Below are 23,580 nucleotides of genomic sequence, written 5' to 3' on the forward strand. Positions count from 1 at the left end.
TACAAATTCGAGTATGGATACGGGTGCGGGGATTCGGCTAAAAGGATGTTATATGAGTGTGTGTGTGTGTATATATATATATAATTTAATTGAATTATACCATACATACTATTAGAATAGGAATAGGTTTATACAATCCTATTAGAATAGGAATAGGTTTATACAATCCTATGAGAACAGAAATAGGTTTATACAATCCTATTAGAATAGGAATAGGAATACTAAATAGTATTCTACTTGGTAAAGGATTGTATTGTAGTATCTATAAATAGGGTCTCAATGTAATAATGACACAACAACAATTCAATAATATTCTTTTTCTATATTTCTCACATGGTATCAGAGCCTCTACGATCTTAGTAGAAAATCAAAGAGCTTCCGCTGCCGGCGAGTGGCTATTACCCATATATGTTGACTGTCTGGCCAATGATTATGTTATCAAAAGTTGGGTCACCGTGTATCTTTCCGGCGACTATTTTCTCATATTTGATTAATGTAAGCACCGTGCCATCTTTTCGGTGACTACTTTTCATATTTAATTTGTGTAGCACCGTGCCATCATTCCGGTGACTACTTTTTCATATTTAATTTATGTAGCACCGTGCCATCCTTTCGGCGACTACCTTTTTTTGCATATCTTATTTGCGTAGCACCGTGCATCTCTGCGGACTACTTCTCATATTTAATTTGCGTAGTACTGTGAATTTTTTCGAACTACTTTCTCATATCTGAGTGGCACAGCACCGTGTGTCTTTTCGGTGACTCCCCAAATTTGATTTGTGTAGTTTCATTCATCTTTCCGGTGACTCCTCAAATCTGATTTGCATAGGATTGTGCCGTCATTTCAATCCTACCCATATAATTATTATTTTTTCCAGTAGGGTTGTGCCATCATTCCGACCCTACTCATATTATTTCTCTTTTTCAATAGGATCGTCGTGCCATCAATCCGACCTCTCCTATATTTCGACCCTACCCATATAATTTTATTTCTTAGATTGTGACCACTTTCGGCCATCAAATCTAATACTCCGACGTATGAGCATGTTCTGGCCAATTTTTTGGTGACTTTTTTTTTGGTTTAATATCGACTCATCTATTGATTCCAACATTATCCATATATTTATACTAGATTTTGAGCACTTTGTTGCTTAGGGGGAGTTTAGTAGCCTTGTATGTCGATTATGTGAGTCACTCTATTGTCTGAAACAATCTTTGCAAGTTTGGTTTGGGAAGTTCGACACTGTATTTTATCACTCTGTGTTTTATCGGCATTATGCATCAAATTCAGTATTTCATGAGAAGACCAAGCACATTGAGATTGATTGAATTATGCATTAAATCCATTATTTCATGAGAAGACTAAGCACATTTAGATTGACTGTCAAATTTGTGAAGTCGAGTGATCAACTTGCAGATATCTCACCAAACCCCTCATCGGTCCTCGTATTAATTACATTTGTAACAAGCTAGGTACATGAATTGTATGCACTAGCTTGAGGGGGAGTGTTAGAATAGGAATAGGTTTATACAATCCTATTAGAATAGAAATAGGTTTATACAATCCTATTAGAATAGGAATAGGTTTATATAATCCTATGAGAATAGAAATAGGTTTATACAATCCTATTAGAATAGGAATAGGAATAGAAATAGAAATAGGAATACTAAATAATATTCTACTTGGTGAAGGATTGTATTGTAGTATCTATAAATAGGGTCTCAATGTAATAATGTACACAACAACAATTCAATAATATTCTTTTTCTATATTTCTCACACATACTACTAAACAACAGCATAAATTACCACTAAGAAAATTTGTGAAATATATATAATGATTAATTGCATACAAAATAAAAGGAGTGTAGTTGTTAAAGAAGAGAGAATATTTAGTGATTATTCAATTAATTTGGTTAATTAATGAAATCACGGTATTTTGCCGACCCTATTGTACACAGTTGTGGCATCTTTTATTTACTAATTAATCATCTTTTATTTACTAATTAATCAAAGTAGTTCTTTTTTTAAAAAATCTTTCTTTAGCGTGTTTAGTTTATTTAATGATCTGCTATGGTACAGTTTTACACAACGACTACCAAAGAAACCCTTCGTCTCTAAGTTCTTTTTCAAGAAAAGCTGGAAAAGCTTTTGTTCTTTTTCAAGAAAAAGCTCTGTACTTTTTCAACAAAAAACGCGTCTTCCTCCTCTGTGCTTGAATCCTCTATACTTTTTCAAGCTTCTCCTTTCAAGAAGCTTCACCAGCTCCACCTCCTCCAAATCTGAAGACGTCGCCGGCAATTTTTTTCTCGGCTCCGGTCAAAGTGTCTGGATCAGATTGACCGAATCCAACACGCATCCCGCACCCGCACCGGTGTCGCGTCGAGACGGGTTGGCCTCCGAAAATGAAGAGTCCGCGCCACTTAGGCTATCAGAACCGACCAACCCAAACAAACACTTTACCACGTGTGTCAAGCAAAACGTCCTCTTTACTCAATTGGAGGTTCCAAGAGCTAGTAACATGTTCATTATAGTGGAACAGGATGTTAGTAAAACTCTCTAACTCAAAACTTTTGTACAAGAGCACTGCCATACTTTGAAAGTGTACGAATAAAAATCTAGCAACTCGATGAATTTGGTACACACCCATGTTTTTTCACGTCTCTGAGAAGTCGACAAGAGAAGTCTACCTCATTGACTATAGATATTGCTTGTATCATTCAAGCATAAGTAAATATAGAAGGAGAAATACCTTCCACAGCATTTCTTAAAATACATTTAGAGTGACTTTTGAACAATATCCAGCCAATAGAATTTCCTACACCTGATCGTACAAATTACAAGCTAAAAGTGGGTTCACAAGAGAAAGTATTCCACATATGCAATAGAATTTTATTTGCTTGCCCCTGGTGAACCAGTTCTCTTTGAGAACAACCTCTTCATCTTAATAACAATCTATCTAAAATTCCTTGGCTATAAAGGCACCAGCCATTTCCTTGGCCTTACTGATCGCAGCGTAAGTAAATTTTCCCAAGTGATGAGAAACTAAAAGTGCTTCAACCTGTACTTCAGTTTCCAAACATAAACCGTCTCTCAGTGTGTGCAAACAACACTAGAAAGCATAAGGTAGTCCAGACGACCCATGTTGCCGGCAATGGTTGTTTTACCCACCAACAATACTATTCTCTTGATGAATATTAGAGTCATGCTCTTCAAAGTGTACAACATTACCAAAGTTTTCAGCCAAAACCCGAAATTCAATATGCTAGTGTTGTGAAAGGCGATAGCCATTGCGCCTTTGGCGAGAGGCAAGGCTAGGAGAAGCCTTCACGCCTACTACTGGCAAGGAGTGGCGATCTCACAAAGGAGAGAAATAGCAAGTGGTGATGTGGCGAGGCAAAGCAACAGAGGCGAAAGGTGTTAAAAAAAAAACGTGGTTTAATAATTAAAAGGCAATATTAGGGTTTATTTTAACAAAGCCACAAACCATGAATCTTTTCTCCGTATTTCTCTTCAGCAACACAACTCCTCCTCAGCTTCAGCCTGAGTGGCGATCTCACAAAGGAGAGAAATAGCGAGAGTGGTGATGTAGCGAGGCGAAGCAACAGAGGCGAGGTCTTTCCTATTGTTTTTTAAAAACGTGATTTAATAATTAAAACGCAATATTAGGGTTTATTTTGACAAAGCCACAAACCATGACTCTCTTCTCCGTATTTCTCTTCAGCAACGCAACTCCTCAGCTACAGCCTTTAGGTACTCGTCTTCTTTTCTCTTCTTCTTTCTTCTTCTTCTTTCTTCTTCTTTCTCCTCTGCTTCGTGGCTACTCTTCAGCCACAAACAACACTCTTCTCCTGCTCCTCCTCCCCCTGCCCCTCCCCCTCCCCCTCTTCAGCAATGCAAATCCAAAATTTATGCAGCTTCTTCTATCCCTTTCTCTTTACACCAAAAATAAAAAGTAGTCAAGCAGTTCCATTTGACTTTCTCTATTGAATTTGCCTTGTTAGCATAGCATCTGCTATTTCTTTCTTTCCAAATAGACCACCAAATGCATGATGGTATTATACTCCACAACTTTTTCTTAGATTTTCTCCCCCCTCTGCTAATCCAACAACTAAGTAGATCTTAATTAATCTCTACAACTTATGCGTAGATTCATTCCAAAAAGAGAAATAGCCTTGCGTTATCACATCTCAATGATCTAGTGTACATCAAGTACAATAGAACATTGAAACGTCATTATGATGCTTGTGATACCATTGATGCAATTGCCTTGGATAATATTGATGAGGCAAATGAATGGTTAGTTGGACGCCCCGAAGATCAAGAATATGAACTAGTATATGAGGGAGGTGATCTTGATTGGGATATTGTTGCTATGGCAGTGGAGCTGACGAGAATATCTATCATCTTAGGGGAAGTTCTTCAAGTTCAAGATCGCTTAACAAGGGCAAGGAGTACATACTACTACATCTACAAGTTCAAGTCAAACTCGGACCCTAACTAATCAAGAATCTGACAAGGAAGAAGATGAGGAGCAATATATAAATGGATCTTGGACTTCAAGAATTTGAAAATCTTGAAGAAGAATAGACTTCTAGAGTTCTAGTATTGCTTGTCAATTGTCTTATGAATTATCAAATCATTCAAGTTCTAGACTTTTACTATCTACTATTAGTTTTTGAATTGAAATATTTGTTAATGTGTTATTACTATTGAGATTTTGGTTATTTATGTATGCAATTAAATACTTTAGGTTTTTGGTATTAATTGGCGCCTCAATTCAAAAAGCCACTCGCCTCATCACAAGGCAGACCCGGGTCGCCTTTCACCATCCAAAACACTGCAATATGCATAGGATTTTGAATGCACTTCTCAAGGGACACCATCATTTCCAAATGCAACTGCTACTTCATGCCTCATACTCAATCCCAACAATGGGTTTATTTTAGAAGGAACACATCAAATATTCAGCATTTAAGCTGGTGATTGCATTTGATCGCTCCAAATATGCAAACTCAATATCTGATGTCAGAAGGCATGAACAACACATATTCCACCTTTCACCAAACACTTGGTCCACTCTACTGTCCAATTATTCCAGACATGCAGTAACCGTTTCAGTTTGAATGAAAGGAATTTTAAGGTTTGGGAAAATATGCAACCATGACAGTCCGTTGCCCAAGGACACGTGTGCATCATAAACCAAGAAGAATTGGGGGAGGGACAGAATGATCATGTTGTAGTAGGAAACAATGCTGCGAGAACTATAAATGGCAAATGTGCCGCTAAACAAGGAAAGATACCTGCTCGAGTAAGAGTGCTGCTTGAGAATCCTTGAATTGCCCTTGCAATGTGATTGTTGTCTCCAATAATGATTGCTTTTCCACGTCCATACTGATTCCTGCCGCAGAAAGCATCTCCTGAACTGCCTGGACTAATTCTGCAGCAGACACTCGGCCATGTTGGAGTGCTTGAAGCTGCTGCTGGTGGTTCCCCTATCAGAAGCATCATTCAACTCTTTAAGTAACAAATATTAGATCAATTTTCGCAAAAAGTAGACCTAGAACCAACGTTTTGTTAAAATTCCAGTCGATTACTATATGAGAAGGGAGGGTTTTTTAGCAAACACCCATTTATCGCAGGGAGGGTAGATAAGATAACAACATGTACAGATGGTTTGCTTGGATGTAGTGATAGGAATGCAGGTCTTTAAAAATCAATTACAATTGGGGTACTCATTAAATATTACTGCAATGAAAGTGGAAATGTGGAAACACAACTGATCAATTATTAGGAAAAGTGACTAGAATTTTCCAACTCTACTACAAGAACAACAACAACAACAACATACCCAGTGAAATCCCACNCTATAAGAAAAAGACGGAGTTCAAAAGGTTTTTGCTCAAAGCACTAAAGAATGCACACTACTATAAAATGTAAATCATTTGATTCTAAATAGGAAATTTAGCACGGGTATGTACCTCAGAAGGTCTTGACTGAACTCTTCCAGTAACACCCTCACTCCTACTACTGTCCATCGTACAATAACCCTCAGGAAAAACAGCCGACGAATCCTCACCAGAGATGGTGACACTTTTGAACGAGAAGACATGAGAAGATAGAAGAAGCTCAACCAATCCCAGTGATATTTCTACTTTGAATCTGTAGAGGGCTTGGCCAGCTGATGGTCTCACATTCTCTGAAACCCTACCATACCTCAACTTTTCTCCATTCTGCTGCCGCCAAGCTACTATTTCTCCAGCATAAAAGGGTCTTAATGGGTGAAATTGTACTTGTAAAGCATCTTGGGGTAGTATATCCATGCCAAGAAGACCATCTTTTTCACTTCTGCATCCATTAGCTTGCATATGAGAACTGAGTTTCAAGCTATCGACAAGGGCAGTCTCAGAGCCCTCGGGACAGAGGAATAGAGAGCCTATTGGCAATGGGATGGGGAAGTCCAATACCCTGCTTACAGCAATCGCTATCACATCAGCAATAGAGACATAGTCTGGTGGTTCAGCAATCAACACAGAAGATTTAGACGGTTCAACAAAGTAAAGGGCCCGGTGACGTGATGTATCCTTCCACTCTGAGAACATCGATTCTTGTCTAACTCGAGTAATATCCAAAGATTTTGGAAGGAGCACAAAGTGTGTATGTAGACATTGAACAAATCTCAACTTCTCCGCAACCAATTTCAATGAACTTTGTATATCCTCTAAGGTAGCATGATCAATGCCAGGGACGTTGCTTTCCATGCTACTGACAACAGTCCACACTGCAGCTTGAAAGGATCTGCTCAACAACTTGTGTCTTATAGCTTCAATTGGAACTGATCCAATGCATTCCAAAGATTGCAAATGTTCTTCACAGTATAGTTCCTGGAAAGATAGCCCATCAATATCATAATAGAGACTCATGTGGCCATACAGAAAAACATGTTAGTATGCTAATCATTCAGGGAAGAAAAGGGGGTAAACAATTTCAAATACATATAACAAACATCACGTCTGCAGCTGCACGAACATGATCAGAATCTTATATAGACTAGAAATACATACAAGTAACCAGATCTTTCTGGGTACCTCTATAACCACATCTGAAAGCTTTTTGATTCCAAAGGCAATACATAACTTCTCTGGGAGATCTTGGTGGACGAACCTCAGCTTGGAAATCTCAATAAACTTAATATAGCTAGAACCATAAGAATCTATGTATACACATGACTTAGCATGTACAAGTCTGCAATCATTATCAGGGACAATTGCTTCAGAATGCCAACTGCTCATGTCCAAAGTGTTTGATTGATCAGAGATGAAATGCACAATTCCCGTCACAGCACGGAATTCATTTGGATTTAAACGCTGATATCCACATGCTTTTTGAAGATTCAAAAGGAGAGTCTTCGCAGATGAGATGGAAAGTGTGTCCTGGAGGCCCAAGTCTCTAAGTATATTGACATAAGGCAGGTAGAGTGAAGGGAGTTCAAAGGCAAATGGGGAAAGATTAATTGTCAGACGTGTGAAAAGGCAGCTTGCTGTCACCAAACGTGTACCATTTGCGGCAGGCATGAAGGCCACTTGGCACAATGCCTCCTTGTCTGCCAAGAAAAAGAAAAGACGCAGAAAATTTTTTATCAGCGGACAAACAAAACCAGAAATGCACATAACACAGGCTATCTACTTCAAATCAAATCAATTTCAAAGTGACTGAAGGAAGTCTTTCAGGAAAAAAAGAAAGCAAAAGTTCCGATCTGAAATAGTAGCTATCCTTACTGCATCCACCAAGATTTCTACAATGGAAAATACCTTGCGCCTAAGCCAACTCCTTATAACAGATGGTTCATTGTCCTGATAGTTCATTGTCCAGTTTCAGAAAAACATCTTGAGCATAAGGTTATCCATCTCTTCATCACATTGTCCTGAGTCAAAGATGCTTCTTTGGCCAATTACCAGATGAAACATAATGTTTTGTAAGGTATCCTATTTTTTCAAATTTGTTTCCACAGCCAATTTCGATTATGATGGCTAAGGTTGATCCATCATCCTGTAAGCTTTGTTAACTCTGAATACACCTTTGTTGTTGCCACTCCACCATATTATATCCTCCCCAATCTGAAGCCCATTAAAGGTGTCCACTTTGTTAAGAAATTCAGTGACTCTCATAATTCCCCAATCATTTAGCTGCCTCCTAAAGGTAAAGTTCCACCCATGTGGTGTCCATAGCTCTGCTATGGATCTTTGTTGGAACAAAGCTAGATTGAAGATATTTGGGAATAAAGCTTCATTGCCTTATTCATGCTGTAAGAAATATAGGAAAAGAATATTATTGAATTGTTGTTGTGTCTACATTATTACATTGAGACCCTATTTATAGACCCTAGAATACAATCCTTTACCAAGTAGGATACTATTTGGTATTCCTATTTCTATATCTATTTCTATTCCTATTCTAATAGGATTGTATAAACCTATTCCTATTCTTATAGGATTGTATAAACCTATTCCTATTCTAATAGGATTGTATAAACCTATTTATTTTCTAACACATGCCATTCATCCTTCGAAAACATGGGTCTTTCTTCCATTCACCACTTTTTTCTTTAAGGAGTTAATACACCTCAGCCCACATATCTCTTATAGATCTCCATAAACTGGCCCCATATGGATAAGCAAGAAAAAGGATAAGCAAAACACACATACCTGAAGAAGAGAGAGAACTCCAGACTCTGTCAAGGTACTTCAATACATCAAAGGAAGCTTCATCAATTGTCTTTATGCCTGTAGTAGCTGGCCAATGAGCAAGTGTGTCTTCACCACTATTTCTTCCAATAACCTATAGTAACATTTTGCTACATGCTTAAATGACTCAGTAATGTAGTATCATTTAATATAAATACAACGAAATAACCACCATACCTGGAGGTGCCTCAAAACTGTAGGAGATGCTGGAGGACTTCTCAAATTTAGACCCCCCCAAGAGTATTCTGGTGGGACAATGCTCTGCCTAGAAAGAATGGGGGAACAACTCCAAGCAAGTGGCCAATCCTTTAATAAAATAGCTTCAGAATATGAACACAACACTCGCTTCCCACTTCTCTTGCCGCCAGCATTTGGAAAGCCCTTCTCAGCAGGAACACATGCTATCTTCCCAAAAATACTGCAAAAGTGGTTACTGTAGAGGACAGCAAAGTTTGATATTATAGCTTTCACAAGGCTTTCTGCCAACAACCAGATTTCAAACGATACTTCATCCTGTGAGCTGAATAAATCTTTCTCAAGATCATCAATAAGTCCTGAAGGTGGCATGAAGTCTCTTCCAAGTGACTCAACTCTCTTGGCACATTCAAGGATAACATCAGATTCAGCTGAAGTGTGAAGGCCCACCTTCTTCAAAATGCGTAGCCATCCTTCGGAAATAAACCTTTCTCCAGGAAATCTAATTCTCATGCCTGAGAACACTGATGTTAATAAAGCATCACTGGGATCAAACAGATCGGTTGGTTTAAAGAGTTCTGCAGACATTTCATCAGCACTCCTAACAAATTTAGTCTCCTTAAGTACTTCAATAATTGATAAGTCTTCTTGTAGGTCCTGCCAATTTGAGTATAGGTAGATCAAAATATCTTCCTGTACAGACTGAGGCTTCTCATCAAATCCAGGCAATCCAAATTTGACAAAAATTTGTTGATCTTGCAACTCCGGGACCCCAAGGGCTCGAAAAAGAGGTTTCTCATTAGAATCAGTAGAAACAGATAGACAGCGTTCATCAAATGGCTTAAGAAAGGTATTGGAAGGAATCATACAAAGCTCATGACTCTGCAATCTCGTATACGTTCCCACAACTGTCTTGTATATAGGCAAATCACGCAGCACTTCAAGCTCCTCTCTTCCATAGCCAGAGCTATTTGCAGAAAAATCAGAAGCAAAGAGGGTAAAAAGCTCATCACGCTCTGAATCTGGAAAGGAAGTGAGTTCTGGAAAGTAGCCAGCATTTTTAGCTGCGACAAGCTTCGATGTTATAACTTGACCTAACGATTTCCCCTCACTGGGTAAGCATTTGCAACGACCAGCACAATCCAAGAAAGAGCTATCAAAAATGGGTATATTGCACTGGTTCAGCATCGACCTCAACCAAGGGTACTTTCTCTCTGCAACTTTAAATGATAAGCTGTAGGATTGAATTCCTTCAGATTCCAAAGGTAATCCAGACAAATCAGCTTCTCTACTTGACCTATCGTCAAGTTCAATAGAGTCTAAATTACTCACAACAGGTGGAATGAAAACAAGTTTTCGCTCCTTTACACGGCATAGGACTGGACGACCAAGAAAAGCTGGAATAAGTGGCCAATCAGCGAAAAGTTCCAGGTCATCTGAACAGTCATCGACCATCTTCCAGAAAAGTCTAATCCAGTTAGGAGAAGGACCACATTCACTTGAAGAAGTAGCATTGTTCTCCCATGAGAACCAGGGTGCCATATTTGAGTCAACCACATGATTCACCCAGTTTTCATGGAAGAGAAACCTCATATGATTAGCCAGCAAAATAAGGGAGAAACTCTGCAGCTTTAATAATGATTGAATTGTGCTGTTAGAGAAAATGTTCAACAATATTGATCTATCCAGTACTTTAGGATGAAGAAATTTAGCAGCTAAAGAAATCATTAGTGATTGTTGATCCTTGTTTCCAACCCAAAGTTCAGTAGCTCCCAGCCTTGTAAGATGATTTGTTCCTGTTGGACAGGGTAACCCTCTGAGTTCACTAGCTACAGCTAGTAGCTTTTGATCATTTCTATCTCTAATACTATCCCCGATGGTTCCCGAAACAACATTCCTTTGGGATAAAGGACCTCCTCCACGACCAATATCTTCAACAACAACTCGGCCTAGATCAAATAAGGCCTTTCCTAAACTAGTCATCATTTCAAGGGCGTCTCCTCCAGAACTGCTTGAAGGTTGCAGAGTGTTGTGAGTTCTACGAGAACTGGAGCTTGATTCAGAGAAAGAATTAGTGTGACCTTCACTAGATTCTTTAACAGAATCTAAGTTGCTAGTGTCTCTGAATGAATCAGGCATACTTGGTTCACTGGTTTCTAAAAGCTGGATATCTGATAAGCAATATTCAAGTACATCTATGTAAGTCTCAACTGATCGGAGAACAATAGATGTTGAAGAAGCCCGAAGAAGGTCCCGGACCATCTTAGGTTTGATTTCCCTGACTGTAACCCCTAAGGCTTGTATTTCACTAACCAGCTCCCATGGTACTGAGAAAACTGGATAATGTTCTTTCACAAAGGCACAAACTGTAGTTGGAAGCAAGCCACCATCCATTCCAGTGCCAGGCTGAGATAGAAACATACCCTCCTCGGCCTTTACTAGGTTTCCTGAATACAACTGCCAAACAGGAAGATCCATAAGACGAGCATAGAATGGCTGAATAACTTGCTGAGTGACACATCCCCAATCTGCTTTAGAAACCTTCATTGACATGAAATCGTTTCCATCTTGCTCTTGTTCAATCAGCAAATTTCTAGTCGACCTGGGCCAAAATGAATAGATCTGATCACCATATGCATTCAGAGTCAAACTGACAGCTCGTGCCACACTAGGCTCCAGAAGAGAAGTTGATGGTTCCCTCCTCAACTTTTGCATTTCCAATACCAGCTTCACATAAGAATCACGAACACAACACATAAGTTCTCGATTCCAAGCTTCAATCATTTGATTTCCAGCATCAAACCGTGGCCCTGCCAAAGACTCCATTTCTTGGTCCTTGAAAAGAAAACGTCCCTGATTATGACACACTAGGAAATATCCGAGTATAGTGACTGGTATGTTTATAGTACTTGACAGTGGAAGTGGGGACATGATAAAGCTTGATGAACAAGTATTGCTAGGCTGTCCATTTTGCGATATCAGTGCTGCAACACCACCAACAGGTGTAAGGTTGTATGCCATGTACCGCCTGCAAAAACCGCTAGTAAGAAAGTTGCTGCTCCAAAAATGGCAGATTGATGGAGAACATGCTTTCCAGGGAATTGTTACAGTAAATATCAAGGGGGATGGGGTGGGGTGGGGGGGTTCAATGGTGGATTCTAGAATGAATTACAACCCTGAAAAAGTGCATTCTATTCGTTTTCCAAGAGGCATTCAAATTCCTAAGGATAATCTAACAGTGCTCATTTGTTCTACACAATAGTCTATTTATTTGTTCTTGCAGACCTACCAGAATGATACCAATTACTATATTTTAACAAAAAGGGGTAAGATTGGATCTGTCTGTGACTTCACTACAAGAACAAGTATGATATTCATCAAGGAGTAAGCGTCAGTCTAGTTCTATATATCAGACTAAAGGAGCCAACCCTCCCAGTAATGAAATTGGAGCTTTATTTTTTGAAAATAAAACTCAAATATAAAATAAAAAGAAACTACTGCAAGTGAATCACACAGTTAAAAACATATTCCATTCTAGTTTACCATCAACGGGAGACTGCATAAATGAAATATTATGAGTCAAACTACTTAAAATGTTCAGGGACATATGAAACACCTTTCAGATTTTCAGCCAAAGCCAACCACCAAACATCTACCATAGTCGTGAAGGTTCCATGACTAAAAAGTTTTGTCTATTCCCCTTCATCTAAAGTTTTTTTTCCAGAAGATTATCCTTTAACCAGAAAATCTTTTAAGAACTGCTTTCACTAAAGTTTCCTGAAAGTACTGTGTGCCGCCTTTCTCCCTGCTTAAATGTCCAAACTTCATCATTGCCAGTCCCAAACAATGTCTACTTCCCTTCAAAACCCTACCCTATTGGATTTATCAACACACTTCTCTTTCTAACTTTTACCTTTTTCCGTTAGCAAAACAAAACACTACTAGTTTCTGTGACCACCAGGGGTGCCCAAGTCAGAAGAGGACCATTCACCTTGGGATGTAGGGAAATGAATTTGCTCATTGTACATAGTTCAATGCATCTGGTAATTTACCTGTCAAGTGCCATGTTCCTTGTTTGTCCTGAACCCAGACTAAGCACAACAAGCCAACGGTCAACTATTTTAGTTCCTTGTTTCCAAGAATTCACATCTATGACTTGTAGCTTGATTGCTGAATTTGAGCTACTGAATAGACTTGATAGCTGGAACTTTTTCCACTTCTTCTCTGAGAAAGGATTTCTACTAACTGAATACAACGGATCAAGGTCAACAGAATATTCCAAGGATGGTTGAGGGCTTCCTTGCTCCCATATTGACGATGAAATCTGAAAATGTTGTTTCACCAACAGAGCAATGTTATGGAGATAAGATCAACAAAGGATAAGCACACAGCCAATTGACAATGAAATTTAAAAAATGTTGTTTCACTGTTGACCTACTGAACAATGTTATAGAGATAAGACCAAAAAAGAATATGCACACAGTAATTTAAAATATAAAGCAAAAGATTGAATGAAATAAATCAAACATTTATGTTCAGATATTCCTCAAAAGCTAACCAAGAAAGGACAAATCTCCAGCCCCCAAGGCCTAGCTCAAGTGGCAAAAGGTGGAGGATTTGTGGCTTAGGTCGCAGGTTCAAGCCCCACACCATGCAAAGCGAAGGCCGGTATTTAAGTGGAGAAGGGTAGAGGGGCGGGCCAATTATCCACCGAGTTTAGAAGGTTGTGATTGGTCCAAAGGGCGGGTCACAGACGGATTTCTCAGTCATTAAAATAAAAAAAAAAAAGGACAAATCTCCAGTCCAATTCTTTGACCTAAACCTTAGGTATAACAAATATAAAGAACCTTCACCATTCAAGAACCCAACAGCTCTCAAACCACTCTAGCCAGTATGGCTGTGTTTCTTGTGCTCTTCTTCCTTTTTCAGTTTGTTTATGTGCGTCCCAAAACATTTTTAGCAAGAAATACAATATTAATAGGAATAATACACAAATGGTCAAGATAGAAAATGAAAATAAGGAAACTGGAGATCAGATTGGCAAGATTAGCAATCAAACAACATACATATTTAGCATTTGAGGTTTAGGAGAAATGTTCAGCAATGGAAAATCAACTAATTTAACTAGCTAGAGCTGCTTCATAAGCATGTCACACTAGATGATATATGGGACGTGGAGATCAAGGGAGGACAGATGGCATGTTCACAGTCATATCTTACTACTATTGATTGCTATAAGATTGGTCTTCCCGTATCAACGATTTGGATCCCCTGGGCATCAGAGTTGTGCTGCTTTAAAAGGTTGGCTGCTAGGAGTGTGATATTAACTGCTGAAAAACTGAGAAAGGGAGGAATCACATATGTGAGTTGGTGTTTCATGCACTAAAGCTTGGGGGAGATGTACATCACCTCCTGTTGCATCGTAAGGTAGTTATGAAGTTGTGGTGGATGGTATAAAACTGGTTTGGAGTGCAGTGGATGATTTCCTGCTTGTATAGATGCTTGGGCGTCTTTCCCAGAGAATCATATATTTATTTATTTTTTGAGAGAAGTACCAGTTAGTCTATATTTATCCACAGGTATACTACCTCAAAAGTGTAGTTCCCCTCCAAAAGTGTTGTAATTACATAGGATCCTATAACTACCAAGTTACAGCCAATCTATAGTTGTGCTGATTACTTTTGAGCTATCTAAGACTACTTGTTTACACCAAAAATAATATAGAGCTAAACAATTAAGCTTAAGTCTTTGTATGTTGCTCTACTTTCCTTCAAAACATCTCTGGTTCCTCTCTAGCCATATTGTCCACCATATACATGATTGGACAATCTTCCATCTCTCCTCCTTTCTTCCTGCATTTCCATCCTTATTCCAGCACTTCAAAACCTCTTTGATCCTTCCTGGTTTCACCCATTTGATCTCTCTCATATTTGTGAACATTTGCCACAGCTGGTTTGTCCATTTGCAGTGTAAGAAGAGATGGTTGACTGTCTCTCCTTGCTCTTCACACAAAAAACACCTGGAACACAGGTGAAAACCTCTTTTGTTCAAGTTCTCATGTGTCAAAACTGCCTCCTTAGCTAACAACCAAGTAAAACAGTTTACTTTAAAGGGTATTTTAGTTTTCCATATCATCTTCCAAGGCCGTTCTACTTCCTCAATGCCAACTGTATTGAGATCTTCATATGCTGAGTTAACAGTGAAACACCCTGTGCTTCCCACATTCCATACCAGTTAATCCTCTTCATCAGACAAGTTACTAAATTGTGCTAGGGTGACAAAAAACTCTGTTATTCTACACATCTCCCAATCATTTAAGTTTCTCCTGAAGTGCAAATTCCACCCTTGATCATTCCATAATTCTGCTACAGTTGCTTGCTGCATTTGACATAGATTGTAGAGGTAAGGAAACCTTTGGCTTAGTGGAACCTGTCCACACCATTTGTCCTTCCAGAAAACCACCTTTCTGCCATTTCCCACCTTACAGTGTGATCTTTCTAGCACCAGATCCCATAGATCTCCATACACTAGACCCATATAGAGAGGCCACCTCTGTTGTCATCCACTTATCCCTCATTCCATATTTTGCAGCAATTACCTCCTTCCACAATGAGTTCTCAGCAGATGCAAACTTCCATAACCACTTCATCATAAGACTTTGGTTCTGAAACTTCATGTTCTGATGCCTACACCCCCAATCTTCTTGCTTATGCTCATTTCTTCCCATTTGACAAGATACTTTCTCTTATCATCATTTCCTTGCCAAAAGAAGGTTCTTCTGAGTACCTCTATTCTATTGATTACACTAGCTGGTGCTGGAAAAAATGTATGTTGGTAAGGCATCCAGTACACTGTTGATCATAGTAAGTCTTCCCCCCCAAGATAAGCATTGACTTTTCCAGTTTGCTAAATTTCTCTCACGCTTCTCTATCACGCCACTCCAAATGCTCATTGACTTACTTTTTGCACCTAATGGGATGCTATGTTGCGCGGACTCTTCATTTTTGCAGGCGAACCCGTCTCGACACGACACTAGTGCGGGCGCGGGTGCGTGTCGAATTCAATCAATCCGATCCGGACACTTTGACCAGAGCCGAGAAAAAAATTTGGGGAAAAGGAGATCAGTTTCCGGCGACCTCTTCAGAGAGGAGGCGGAGCTATACGAAGCTTGAAAAAGTACAGAGAAGAAGAAAGAGGAGGAGTTTTTTCTTGAAAAAGTACAAGAAGTACAACTTTTTTATCTTTTTGAAAAAGTAGTCTTTTCAACTTTTCTTGAACAAGAAAACTAGAGATGAAGGGTTTCTCTAGATAAGTGTATCCTTTTTTATTTATAAAATAAATCATACTTTTAATGTTTATTATATTCTCTCTCTTCTTTAACAATTAGTAGTCCTTATATTTTGTATGTAATTATACCAAAATATGCAATGCATTACTATATATATTTCATAAATAATTTTAGTAATATTTTATTATATATATATATATATCCACTTATTTGATTATACTAGATATACTATTATTATTGTTATTGATATAATTTATTTTTAGAGGTACGCTAAAAATAATAAGCAATTATACCATGTATATATAATATTACACCTTATATTATATATACATGGTATACCAATTAGCCGTATCCATACTCGGATTCCCACCCCCAAATCTTAAAATTTAAATTTTGCCGAATCCGACTCTCGGATTCGGATCCGTCTCGAATACCCGCACCCGAGTCCAAGCAACTTAGATGGCATGCCCAAGTAGATGGTGGGTAGCTCCCCTACTTTCCCCCCAATGTATTGGCCGGCTCCTCAATTTGTACTACTTCATTAATTGGGTAGATATAGCTTTTCCCCCAGTTTATATGAAGGTCTGACACAGCTTCAAAAATTATGAAAATAGTCCTCAAAATCAGAAAATGGTCCCTCACTGCTTCACAAAAAAACCAAAGTATCATCCACATACTGTAGGTGAGTGATTTCTAGGTTGTTTCTTGCCCTGTTTTGCACTTGGAAACCTCTGATCCAGTCTTTGGCCTTTGCTGTGTTGATCAGCCTGCTCATCCCCTCCATTGCTAGAATGAACAAGAAAGGTGAGAGTGGACCTCCCTACCTCAACCCCCTTTGAGAAGAGAAAAACCAGTGGGGTTTCTGTTAATCAGAACTGAAAACTTGACTGTACCTATACAATATTTGATCCACCTGATCCATTTAGAAGAATCCACAAGGAAAGGTGAGGTGCTACTGGAATATGAGAATCTAATCAAAAAAAGAAGAAACTGCTTGGAGACAAAGATCAAGAACCCTATGGTTGAAAGAGGGGGACAGAAACACTAAGTATTTCCACAGAATTGCAAATGCCCACAAAAGGTACAATAACATTGATCAATTGGAGGTAGAAGGTAAGATCACACAAGATACAAACAAAATTGAAAAAGAGGTAATTGACTTTTATCATAAACTTTACACAGAAACTTCCAGATGGAGACCAACTAGCAATATCCCAAACTGTCCAGCCATTTCATTAGAGGAGAAAGAAAGTTTACAGAGGAACTTTGAAGAAGATGAAGTATTGAGATGTCTTAAACTATGTGCAATGGATAAAGCCCCAGGACCTGAAGGTTTCACCATGGGCTTTTACATTAAATGATGGGAGATTGTAAAACATGACATAATGAAGGCGTTCCAAAATTTCCATGAGCAAGAAGTGTTGGAAAGAAGCTTCAATGCTACTTTCATTGCTCTCATTCCCAAGAAGAAAGGTGCCACTAAGTTGAGAGATTTCAGACCCATAAGCCTGATAGGAAGCATCTATAAAATCTTCTCCAAAGTCCTAACAGAGAGATCGAAAGGGGTGATGGAAAAATTGGTAGATGCTCATCAAATAGAATTTATTAAAGGTAGACAAATTATGGATGCAGTCCTAGTGGCAAATGAAGTTGTAGGCTCAAGAATGAAGCAAAAGAAAGCAGGAATATTGTGTAAGCTTGACATTGAAAAAGTTTATGACCATGTTAACTAGGGATACTTGCTGAATGTTCTGGAAAAGATGGGATTTAGGCTGAAGTGGATCAAGTGGATAAAATTCTGTATATCTTCAGTGAAATTCTATCTTTTGATTAATGGTGCACCAACATGATTCTTTGGAGCTCAAAGGGGCCTTAGGCAGGGGGATCCTCTGTTCCCTTTCCTAGTTTTGCTAGTGATGGAGGGACTTAACAACATGCTCAAAACAGCTAACACAAATGGCTGGTTGAGAGGTTTTGATGTGGCCAACGATAGAAGGGAAAGTTTAGAGGTGGCTCATTTGCAATATGCAGTTGACACACTCATCTTTTGTGGGGGAGAAGAAGAACAACTCAGATTTCTGAGAGTAATATTGGTCCTGTTTGAAGGAATCTCTGGGTTGCCTACTAATTGGAGAAAGAGTTTTCTTTATCCCATTAATGACGTACATAACATGGAGGCACTAAACATAATCCTAGGTGGACAAGTTGGGGCTCTCCCAACTACATACCTTGGGATGCCTTTGGATGCTAAATCAATGTCTAAAGAGATCTGGAGCAATGTATTAGAAAAGTGTGAGAAGAAACTGGCTAGATGGAAGAGGCAATACTTGTCTCTTGGAGGAAGAGTTACGCTAATTAACTCAGTCCTAGATGCTATGCCTACTTACATGATGTCTTTATTTCCCATTCCAGTAGTGGTCACAGACAGATTGGACAGAATCAGAAGGAAGTTCCTATGGCAGGGAAACAAGGACAAGAAACGTTACAATCTGGTAAAGTGGAATGATCTGATAATAGGAAAAAACTATGGGGGTTTGGGTATTAAAAATCTGCAGAATCATAGCAAGGCCCTCAGAATGAAATGGCTGTGGAAATATGCTAACGATAAACATCCGTTATGGAGAAAAGTCCTCAAAGCCAAGTATGAGGAAGAAAATAGGTGGATGACAAAGGAAGTAATTTCCCCATATGGAGTGAATCTGTGGAGATCTATAAGGGCCTTGTGGGATGATTTCAAGATCAAAACCAAGGTTAAGGTTGGAAATGAGGAAAAGACAAGCTTCTGGGGAGATGACTGGCATGAGATGGGGATTCTGAGGAATATCTACCCAAATATCCACAATTTAATGTTAAATCAACAAAGAACAATTGTAGGAATGTGGACACTGAAGACAAGTAAATGACTGGGAAATCACAAGAGTTGCAGATTTCCTTGACACTATTGGCCAATTTAAAGGAACACAAGAAGGGAAAGATGAGCTTTGGTGGCAGGGCAGTGACAGAGGAACCTTCAGGGTAGGCAAAGCATACCGATGGTTGAATAATCACAATCAACAGAATGTCAACTGGCCCTTGAAAACTATATGGAAAGTGATTATACCCTACAAGGTATCATGTTTTATTTGGCTCCTATCTAAGGAAGTTGTTCTTACACAAGACAATCAGATGAAAAAGGGGATAATTTTATGTCCGAGATGCCTTTTTTACGAAGAACAACCAGAAATTGTTCGAAATTTGTTCCTTCACTGCAAGATCTTATGTCAGCTTTGGAGGCTATTCATTAACCTTGGAGGTTTCTCCTGGACTATGCCAAGAAAGGTTACAGAGGCCCTTCAAAGTTGGGAACAAGTTGGGGTTCTGGCAAGAAGCAGAAGTAGGTGGAGAATCATACCATCCAGCATATGGTGGACAATCAGGAAGGAGAGAAATGCTAGGTGTTTTGAGAACATAGAAAATAGTATAGAACAAATCAAATTGAATTGTATCTTGATTCAATGTTTTTGGTGTAATCAGATTCGGTCTAATGATCTTGTATCTATTATTGATGTGTTAGATTCATTATAGACATAGGATCATAGGATCTGGATTTACTTGTAAATATGGCCCTAGTACAACCCATGTACTAATCTGTTTCTATCAATAAACACAAAGTTACCAGTTTCAAAAAAAAAATTGGAGAAATTAGCTAGATGAAACTTGTGTGATAACCAAGTGTCCTTCACATTTCATTGAATCCGGTATTTCATGGGAGAACTAAGCACATTGAGATTGACTGTCACTTTGTCACAAAATAAATACTCTTTGGAGATATTCTTACAAAAATTGTGAAGTTGAGTGATCAGCTTGCATATGTTTTCACCAAGCCCCTCCCTAGTCCTCGTACTAGTTACATCTATAACAAACTCGGTATACATGACTTGTATGCACTAGCTTGAGGGGGAGTGTTTGCCTGTTTGGATAGAAATAGGATTTGTATATAATATCATATGTAGAAAGGATTATCATATAATATTTATAAATAGGGCTCAATGTAATAATATAGATACACAATTCAACAATATATTTCTCCATTATTTCTTGCAGTTTTATTTTTGGTGTAACCAGATTTATGTTAATGATGTTGAAGAAAGTGATAGAACTATAGAATCCCTTTAAGAATAGAAAGGGATGCACTCTTTGTAGTTTGTAAATACTTTTGACAGGTGCTTCTTGGTGCGATATCTGTAATGCACTTGCCTTTTTCTCAACAAAAAACAAGTGTATTGGTCTAAAAGGAATAAAAAATTTAATAGAATCAAGCAACCAACAGTTCATCTTATAAGTATACGCAGTTCAACCAGTAGTCCAAATGTGGTGTTTGTGCATATCCCATTAAATACTTTATAACTCAACTTCCAGTAAGTACATAATATGTTATCTACGTTGCATTTATCAACTAACTATACTATACAAGTATGTTGATAACATGCCACCTCTTTATTTGGTAGGAGAATGCCATAAATCGAACGAAATGATCTATAGGTGGATACTTCATCCAAAAAAAATCAATATTCTGGTAACTGTTCAAATTTAGCAGGTAAAAGAGTGGAAATAAAAGAACGTGCCACCACTTAAAAATTAAAGGTACAACACATCCAACTTGAAAATGGAGAAGCATTACCTGCAAAACTGACTTCAAAAACAAGATTGTCGCAGAAGCATTATTTAAGAATTTATCCAGCATCATTGAAATCTTCTTCAAGCCAAACTCCAATCCATCTTTCATGCATTCCGGGGAAAAAGGCATGCGTATGACAGTAGAATTGGACAATGACCACGGCACATTTTGATCAATCAACAAAGGACTGAACTGATCATGGAATCGCTCAGTCAAATTAGTCCCTAAACAAAGCCAAGAATCTTGCTCATCAATGCCTAACAGTGTTGAATGTAAAACTTGAAACCCTTAAAGTCTCATAAAGAACATGTTAAACAGTAATGATAATGGTTGATCGAGCAGAACCAGAATTTCTGGGCAGCAGCATGAACATTTAGCTAGGAACACATCAGCCAATGTACGGCCCCATTTGGACAATATTCAAATGAAGTTGAAACAACAAGTATTTGAAGTTGAAGTTGGTAAAAAGTACTTGTGTTTGGACATGAATTTCACTTGGAGAAAAAGTTGAAATAGTGCGAGTGAAAACCATCATTTCACTTGAAATACTCTTCAAATAAGGTTATCAACTTTAAATTTCCTATTTCAAGTTTGAGAAATGGACAAAATAGTGAAACAAGCATTGATTTGCGAACACTATCTCACAATTTGCATTATATATAGTTTGAAGTTGTGTCTAAACACTTGTAGTAGTAGATAACTAGATATCTCTAACCAAAAGAGTCTGTCTAGATGGGAATTGGAGACTTCTACCAACACAATTCACTTTATTAATTACAGGGCAATGAATACGATTTAGATCACTTATAATTTTTGTTCTTTGGTCTGACCTCATAACATATCGATACCATTTCCAAGCGTGAGTTCAACCATTGCATGAACTTATTACGCTTTAGTTTCATGTTATCAATTTTACTATTCATATGAAGGAACATAAAGCAACAATAACTTCAAGAACCTGTCTTCTTTCCTTCTTTTATGGTCTGATACCCTTTTACCAAATTTCAACAGGAATACATTAGTTAGTGGATTATATCACTTGATATTCATTTTGGAAATTCTCTGGTAATTTAAGTCGGTAATTTATATTACTTACTGAATGAGTTCCTACAAATCATAGCAAAACAGGCCTTTAAAAACTATTCACGTGTCTTTACGTACTTTTGCAGGTTGTTAGGGCCTATTATCCCATTTACCTACTTTCACATTTGAAAAGTATATTTTCATCAGAACAAATTAAGTTTGTACATAGATACTGTAAAATATATGTACAAGCATAAAATAATATGGATTTGCACATAACCCAAAATTTATAACAAACTTTTGTATGAGATCATTACAGACAGTGGAATGGAGAAAATGCACAATCTGTTGCCTATGATCATATGTAATTTGCAGTGGCAGGTCATGTCATCATCATACTAAATTTATCTCAACATTACATATTTACATGTAAGTATATGACAATGAATATTTTCTGTTTCAACATGGTAACTTCTAATAGCAAAAGCTCAATTACATTGTTTTTTCTTTTTACCACATTATTTCAGACAAGTTTTTTATTAATGATGATTTAGAATAACAGTTTTAGACCATCAAATTTAGCATTTACTGATCAGTAACAAATTGTATCAGTAAAAACTAAATCTATCCACATATGCCCAGCACAATTAGTATTAGGCACAGGAGTATATAAGCATGATTAAGCACTAAGTAGAACAACAATGCAGTATGTACCTCTTAGCGAGAACATTTTCGCAGCTGGTCCACGATGTGAAGGCATTGCAAGAGCTAAACCTTTAGGATCAAACATGTACAAGAAGCCATCTGAAACAACTGATACAAAATCACTTATTGAAAAACAACTAAGCAACCCCAGCCCATAGTTCATGGTATCACCACGCAGACCCCAAGGTGGAAGAAACTGAAGTCCAGCTACTTCATCTCTACTTAAGTTAGCCCCTTCAAGGATGACAACTAGTGCAGGCCCTTGAAAGTCACCTGCAAAATAAGAGGTTTCTAGAATGAAGACAAGGGAATCTACAGAGCATAAAATCTAGAATAGCTACTTTCAAGAGACAGAATGTAGGAAGAGAGGTAGCCCAGAAGTTATTCTTCAGAAAAGCTATAGAAGTACATATTACAAAGTACTCCAGTAATCCTTTCGGATGTCGGTTATTCGTTAAGTTCTTACTGTGTTAGTAAATTATTCATAATCTGCATTCCAGGGGGGCAAGATGACAATAAAAGCTACTACCGCTTTTCAATTTATGTGAACCGATTTCCTTATTAGTCCATATGAAAACGATGACCCTTTTCTAATTTTGAAAACAAGTTAAATTTAAATTACCTTTTTACCCATAATAGAAAGCTTTTATGGCCACACAAATGTTATTGCAAGTCTAAAACCACAAGTTTCAAGAAAATTTTGTATTTCCTTAAACTCCATGCCCAGTCAAATCGGTTCACATAAATAGAAACGGAGGAATAATGTTTTTAGAAGATAGTAGAAATAATGGAGAAGTTCATGATGTACTTTAGTAGTCCTAAAAAGCAGGTTCTTAGGATTTGGGTTATTTTCTAGGTTACTATTTGTTTAGATTACTTTTTATAATATAAAATCTAGGTGCTTTTGCAGTTATCTTATGGTATATTTCTTTCCTTTTATTTAGTTTTTGCACTTGGTAACTTTGTAT

At 37.9% G+C, this 23,580-nt stretch overlaps 2 protein-coding genes across 2 annotated transcripts in view; one reads left to right on the forward strand and one right to left on the reverse strand.

Moving 5' to 3' along the window:
• LOC125846589 (uncharacterized) overlaps positions 1 to 23,580 on the forward strand; it is a 656,804-nt gene that overhangs the window by 214,215 nt on the left and 419,009 nt on the right. The window lies entirely within an intron of this gene.
• Positions 1 to 23,580, reverse strand: part of LOC125846584 (uncharacterized) — a 48,184-nt gene that overhangs the window by 1,508 nt on the left and 23,096 nt on the right. The window contains exons 5-12 of the mRNA XM_049526109.1: positions 22,622 to 22,885; positions 20,888 to 21,108; positions 12,992 to 13,263; positions 8,922 to 11,967; positions 8,706 to 8,838; positions 7,089 to 7,603; positions 5,982 to 6,884; positions 5,304 to 5,495 (exon numbers count right to left, since the gene is read on the reverse strand). Coding sequence (XP_049382066.1) covers positions 5,304 to 5,495; positions 5,982 to 6,884; positions 7,089 to 7,603; positions 8,706 to 8,838; positions 8,922 to 11,967; positions 12,992 to 13,263; positions 20,888 to 21,108; positions 22,622 to 22,885 — 5,546 coding nt within the window. The remainder of the gene's footprint in view (positions 1 to 5,303; positions 5,496 to 5,981; positions 6,885 to 7,088; positions 7,604 to 8,705; positions 8,839 to 8,921; positions 11,968 to 12,991; positions 13,264 to 20,887; positions 21,109 to 22,621; positions 22,886 to 23,580) is intronic.

The sequence above is a fragment of the Solanum stenotomum genome, chromosome 12 (genome assembly GCF_019186545.1).
Source record: "Solanum stenotomum isolate F172 chromosome 12, ASM1918654v1, whole genome shotgun sequence".
In the NCBI taxonomy this organism is placed as follows: Eukaryota; Viridiplantae; Streptophyta; class Magnoliopsida; order Solanales; family Solanaceae; genus Solanum; species Solanum stenotomum.